Source organism: Babylonia areolata, chromosome 16 (assembly GCF_041734735.1).
Source record: "Babylonia areolata isolate BAREFJ2019XMU chromosome 16, ASM4173473v1, whole genome shotgun sequence".
NCBI lineage: Eukaryota > Metazoa > Mollusca > Gastropoda > Neogastropoda > Buccinidae > Babylonia > Babylonia areolata.
Window position 1 is genome coordinate 22,385,007 of NC_134891.1, and position 7,500 is coordinate 22,392,506.

Consider the following 7,500-nt stretch of genomic DNA (forward strand, 5'->3'; position numbering starts at 1 on the left):
GGGAGGAGTAGAAGGAGGAGGAGGAGGGGGAGGAGGAGGGGGAGGAGGAAAAGGAGGAGGAGGAGGGGGAGGAGGAGGAGGAGGAGGAGGGCAGAGTGAGTGAGCCTGATCGAGCTCAATGTTGTGGTGATTGTTGTTGCCGTGCTTGTGTTTCGAATTGAAACGGATACTACTAAAATAGCGCCTATCCTCGGGTCGGAGACCAAGCTGTGAGCGCTTTACAACAAACTCAGGGTCATTTTCACAACAGGCTGCCTTACCTGGGTAAAGCCTACTGACGGCTGCCATTGGGAACTCATCAGTCGTTTCCTGTGTCATTCAATCAGATTTCAGGCACACACACACACACACACACACACACACACACTCAGACAGACATGTAACATTTTAACGTGTGTGACGGTTTTGTTTATTTACCCAGCCATGTGGTTGTGTTTGTGTTATGTTGTGCTGTTTGTGTTGCGTTTTGTTTGTGCTGTTTGCTGTGTGTTGTGTGTTTGTGTTGTGCTGTTGTGCTGTTTGTATTTGTGTTGCACGTTGTGTTGAAACGAAGAAAGAACGCACTCACCTGTCCACTTTCTCCAGTTCAGAATCGATTAGCGGTCCCATGGCTTTGCACTGTGCTGAAACAACACAAAAAAAACCCGCATCACCACACGCCGCACCACTTCACACATAATTATTATTATTATCAGATCACACACGACACATCACACACTCACCACACCACACCACACCACGTCACGTCACATACACCACAACATACACATCAAACTAAACACCACACACACACACACACACACACACACACACAAGGCCCGAACTATACACACACACACACACCGAACTACACACACACACACACACACACACACACACAAGGTCTGAACTACACACACACACACACACACACACACACACAAGGTCCGAACTACACACACACCGAACTACACACACACACACACACACACACACAAAGTCCGAACTACACACACACACATACACACACACCGAACTACACACACACACACACACACCGAACTACACACACACACACACACACACACACACACACACACACACACACACAAGGTCCGAACTACACAGACACACACACACACCGATCTACACACACACACACACACACACACACACACAACGTCCGAACTACACACACACACACGCCGAATTACACACACACACACACACACACACACACACACAACGTCCGAACTACACACACACACACGCCGAATTACACACACACACACACACACACACACACACACACACACACACACACACACATACAAGGTCCGAACTACACAGACACACACACACACCGATCTACACACACACACACACACACAACGTCCGAACTACACACACACACACGCCGAATTACACACACACACACACACACACCGAACTACACACACACACACACACACACACACACAAGGTCCGAACTACACACACACACACACACACACACCGAACTACACACACACACACACACACACACACACACACACACACACAAAGTCCGAACTACACACACACACACCGAACTACACACACACACACACACACACACACACACACACACACACACACACACACACAAGGTCCGAACTACACACACACACACACACACACACACACACACACACACACACACAAGGTCCGAACTACACACACACACACACACACACACACACACAAGGTCCGAACTACACAGACACACACATACACCGATCTACACACACACACACACACACACACACACACACACACAAGGTCCGAACTACACAGACACACACACACACCGATCTACACACACACACACACACACAAGGTCCGAACTACACACACACACACACACCAAACTACACACACACACATACACACACACAAGGTCCGAACTACACACACACACACACACACCGAACTACACACACACACACACACACACACACACACACACAGTCCGAACTACACACACACACACACACACACACACACGAACTACACACACACACACACACACACACACACACACACACACCGAACTACACACACACACACACACACACACACACACACACACACACACACCACACCACTCACAATGCACACTATGCCATACCACACTACTACTACTACTACTACTCTTGCTGCACGCAGAAGATCAAATGCACATGTTAACTCTCTCCATACGAACAGCGAAAGAGACGACGTTAACAGCGTTTCACCCCAATTACCATCATCAAAATATTGCAAGCGGAAGGCTCTTATACTGAAGACGTGAATGTTGACAAAGAATACCACAATTCTGACGACGGAAGCTAAAGGTTGGGTCATTCAGACACCCACTGGACATCCGAGGGGTCTGTGTAGAGGAGAAGAGAGGACTGGCCGTACTGAGTGAGTTAAAGATCCTGCAATCGGTATCAGCGTTCCGTGGGTTATGGAAACAAGAACATACCCATTATGCACATCCCCGAAAACGGAGTATCGCTGCCTACATAGCGAGGTAAATAGACAAAACGATACGCAGTAAACTGTGTTACATGTCTGTCAGAGTGTGTATGTGTGCGTGCCTGAAATCTGATTCGATAGCACAGGAAACGAATGATGAGCGCCCAATGGCAGTAAAGTCAGTCGGCTCTACCCAGGTAGGCAGCCTGTTGTGTAAATGACCCCGTGTTTGTAAAGCGCTTAGAGCTTGCTCTCCGACCAAGGATAGGCGTTACATGAGCATCCATACCAATATTTTTTTTTTTTTTTTTACCAAACACTTCTTCCTCTTCTTGTCAGAATTATCATCATTATTCTTATTCTTCTTCCTCTTCTTCTTTTTCAGCGTTCGTGGGCTGCATCTCCCACGTTCACTCGGATGTACACGAGAGGGCTTTTTACGTGTATGACCGTTTTTACCCCGCCATGTAGGCAGCCATACTCCGCTTTCAGGGGGGGTGTATGCTGGGTATGTTTTTGTTTCCATAACCCACCGAACGCTGACATGGATTACTGGATCTTTAACGTGCGTATTTGATCTTCTGCTTGCGTATACAACCGAAGGGGGGTTCAGGCACTGGCAGGTTTGCACATAAAAAATTATGTTTGACATGGGAGATCGGAAAAATCTCCACCCTTTATCCACCAGGCGCCGTCACCGAGATTCGAAGCCGGGACCCTCAGATTGAAAGTCCAATGCTTTGACCACTCGGCTATTGCGCCCGTCAAAACCCGTGGACACCCGCTCCCAAAGTCTGGCGTGCCACATTACCGCTCTTGATAGGCAGGAACCAGGCTCCGCTTTGATGGTCTCATTATCTTGTGCTGCTTCTGCTGCTGCTTCTTCTTCTTCCTCTTCTTCTTCTTCCTGCTCCTCCTCCTTCTTCTTCCTCCTCCTTCTTATTCTTCCTCCTCTTCCTTCTTCTTCTTCCTGCTCTTCCTTCTTCTCCTTCTTCTTCCTGTTCCTCCTCCTTCTTCTTCTTCCTCCTCCTCCATCTTCTTCTTCTTCCTCCTCCTCTTCCTTCTTCTTATTCTTCCTCCTCCTCCTCCTTCTTCTTTTTGCTCCTCCTCTTCTTCTTCCTCCTCCTTCCTCTTCTGCTCCTCCTCCTCCTTCTTCTTCTTCCTCCTCCTCTTCTTCTTCCTCCTCCTTCTTCTTCCTGCTCCTCCTTCCTCCTCCTTTCTTCTTCTTTCCCCCTCTCCTTCTCCTCCTCCTTCTTTGTGCTCCTCCTCCTCCTTCTTCCTCCTCTTCTTCTTCTTCTTTTTCTTCTTCCTGCTCCTCCTCCTCCCCACCCCCTCTTCTTCTTCTTCTCCTCCTCCTCCCTCTTCTTCTTCTTCCTCTTCTTCTTCTCAGTTCAATTCTTTTTTTATCATTATGATAAACATTATGATTAATTATTTGTTAGTGCTACTGTTATCATTAGCCATTGAATAAGAACAATGTATCATCATTAATGACCTTCAATTCAGTTCATAAAGCGCACTATTTCCTCAAAAAAAAAAAAAAAAAAGAAAAAAAAAAGAGGAGTAATGTGCTTCAAGAAGAAGAACAAAGAAAAAAAGAAAGAAGACAAACCAAGCAGCATAGCAAGCGATAAGAAAACATCAGAAGGATAAACCGATGCTTTCACTAAGTCAATTCAATACCACAAACAAACCCAGTAAACCCCCACCCCACCCCACCTCACCTCACCCCAACACACACACACGCACACACACACACACACACACACGCACACACACACACACACACGGACAATACAACAGATCACCCTCACCCTCCATCCTCAGCATCTCCGGAGTGTCCGGCATGGACTCGCCCGTGGGATCCGCGTTCTGCAGCTGGATCAGCACTTCGTCTATCTGACTCTGCTCACACACACACATACACACACGCGCACACACACACACACACAAACACATACACGCACACACACACACACACGCAACCCCCCAAAAACACACACACACACACACACAGATCAACACACACACACACACACAGATCAGCACACACACACACGTACACACACACACACACACATGCACACAGAGCACACAAACACACACAACACGTCACCCTGCTGCAATAATAATAAAGAAAAAAAGAAAAAAAACACAAAAACAAACAAAAAAAAACAGGGGAGAAGAATCAACGACACACTATAAATCCCTTGTCAGCTTTACCACAGTGATCTCTCTCATCTCAGACACACACTATAAATCCCTTGTTAGCCTTACCACAGTGATCTCTATCATCCCAGACACAAACTATAAATCCCTTGTTAGCCTCAACACATTGATCTCTATCATATCAGACACAAACTATAAATCCCTTGTTAGCCTTACCACAGTGATCTCTATCATCTCAGACACACACTATAAATCCCTTGTCAGCCTTACCACAGTGATCTCTCTCATCTCAGACACACACTATAAATCCCTTGTCAGCTTTACCACAGTGATCTCTATCATCTCAGACACACACTATAAATCCCTTGTTAGCCTTACCACAGTGATCTCTATCATCTCAGACACACACTATAAATCCCTTGTCAGCCTTACCACAGTGATCTCTATCATCCCAGACACAAACTATAAATCCCTTGTTAGCCTCAACACATTGATCTCTATCATATCAGACACAAACTATAAATCCCTTGTCAGCCTTACCACAGTGATCTCTATCATCTCAGACACACGCTATAAATCCCTTGTCAGCCTTACCACAGTGATCTCTATCATCCCAGACACACACTATAAATCCCTTGTTAGCCTTACCACATTGATCTCTATCATCTCAGACACACACTATAAATCCCTTGTCAGCCTTACCACAGTGATCTCTATCATCTCAGACACACGCTATAAATCCCTTGTTAGCCTCAACACACTGATCTCTATCATCTCAGGCACAAACTATAAATCCCTCGTTAGCCTTACCACAGTGATCTCTATCATCTCAGACACACACTATAAATCCCTTGTTAGCCTCAACACACTGATCTCTATCATATCAGACACACACTATAAATCCCTTGTCAGCCTTACCACAGTGATCTCTATCATCTCAGACACACGCTATAAATCCCTTGTTAGCCTCAACACACTGATCTCTATCATCTCAGACACACGCTATAAATCCCTTGTTAGCCTCAACACACTGATCTCTATCATCTCAGGCACAAACTATAAATCCCTCGTTAGCCTTACCACAGTGATGTCTATCATCTCATGCACAAACTATAAATCCCTTGTCAGCCTTACCACGTTGATCTCTGTCATCTCAGGCACACACTATAAATCCCTAGTTAACCTCAACACATTGATCTCTATCTTCTCAGACACACACTATAAATCCCTTTGTTAGCCTTACCACATTGATCTTTATCTTCTGAGGCATTCACTATAAATCCCCTGTTAGCTTCACCACACTGATCTCTATCTTCTGAGGCACTATAAATCCATCGTTAATTCAGGTACTATAAATCCCCAGTTAGCCTCACCACATTGACCTCTGTCTTCTCAGGCACACACTAAAAATCCCTTGTTAGCTTCATCTGATTGATCTCTATTGTCTCAGGCACTTTAACTCTCTCCATATGAACGGCGAAAGAGACGACGTTAACAGCGTTTCACCCCAGTTACTATCATCAAAATATTGCAAGCGGAAGGCTCTTATACTGAAGACGTGAATGTTGACAAAGAATACCACAATTCTGACGCCGGAAGCTAAATGTTGGGTCATTCAGGCACCCACTGGACATCCGAGGGGTCTGTGTAGAGGAGAAGAGAGGACTGGCCGTACTGAGTGAGTTAAATCCCTTGTTAGACTCACCTCATTGACCTCTATCTTCCCTGTGTTGTCCACGTCCAACACCGGGTCCACTGGTGCCGACACGTCACTGTCAGCTGTGCACATAGCAAAGAGACGTTCACAACCAATTTGTCACATATGACGATGGTAATGATGACGATGGGCGCAAGAGCCGAGTGGTTAAAGCGTTGGACTTTCAATCTGAGGGCCACGGGTTCGAATCTCGGTAACAGCGCCTGGTAGGTAAAGGATGGAGATCTTTTTTCCGATCTCCCAGGTCAACATATGTGCAGATCTGCTTGTGTCTGAACCCCCTTCGTGTGTATACGCAAGCAGAAGATCAAATACGCACGTTAATGATTTTATAATTCATGTCAGCGTTTGGTGGATTATGGAAACATACCCAGCATGCACATACCCGAAAATGGAGAATGGCTGCCTACATGGCAGGGTAAAAAAACGGTCATACACGTAAAAGCGCACTCGTGTACATAAGAGTGAACGTGGGAGTTGCAGCCCACGAACGAAGAAGAAGAAGAAGAGGAAGAAGAAGAAGAAGAAGGATGACGATGATCATAAACTGTGGATACTTACACACCGCCTATCCTCGGTTGGAGAGCTGTATCATCAATGGTTTCTCCACTGCAATGGGAAATCATTTATATCTTAGTCTTTTGTGAAGGACTATGACTCTCAAACTAGGAGGCAAAATTGCAATGGCTCTCAATGCTGCAGCCTTGGGGGCAAGTTAGCCTTTGGGAATCATCCCAACGCCGATTGTCCTAAAACCCTCTCAGCCAAGAGAGTGGGGATGTAACTTGGGCAAGACACTCTCCACTATTATCAAATTCTAGCCCCAGACAGTCAGGACAGCAGTTACCTCCTCTGCTGTTCTGATGGTCATAGTCGAACACGACTGACTATCATATCATACAAGGGATATTCCATATATGGGATTCCAAACCGAAGTCAGCTGCATGAAGACCACGGATAAAGCCTCTTGTCAACAGAATGACGCGAGGTGTGACGTACGAAGACCACGAATAAATCCTTTATCAACCGAATGACGCGAGGTGTGACGTACAAAGACCACGAATAAATCCTTTATCAACAGAATGACGCGAGGTGTGACGTACAAAGACCACGAATAAATCCTTTATCAACAG

At 45.9% G+C, this 7,500-nt stretch overlaps 1 protein-coding gene across 1 annotated transcript in view; it reads right to left on the reverse strand.

Moving 5' to 3' along the window:
- The window catches only part of LOC143291009 (signal transducing adapter molecule 1-like), a 42,978-nt gene that overhangs the window by 4,924 nt on the left and 30,554 nt on the right, over positions 1 to 7,500 (reverse strand). Inside the window, exons 12-14 of the mRNA XM_076600596.1 lie at positions 6,356 to 6,429; positions 4,296 to 4,386; positions 569 to 623 (exon numbers count right to left, since the gene is read on the reverse strand). Of these exons, the coding sequence (XP_076456711.1) occupies positions 569 to 623; positions 4,296 to 4,386; positions 6,356 to 6,429 (220 nt within the window). The remainder of the gene's footprint in view (positions 1 to 568; positions 624 to 4,295; positions 4,387 to 6,355; positions 6,430 to 7,500) is intronic.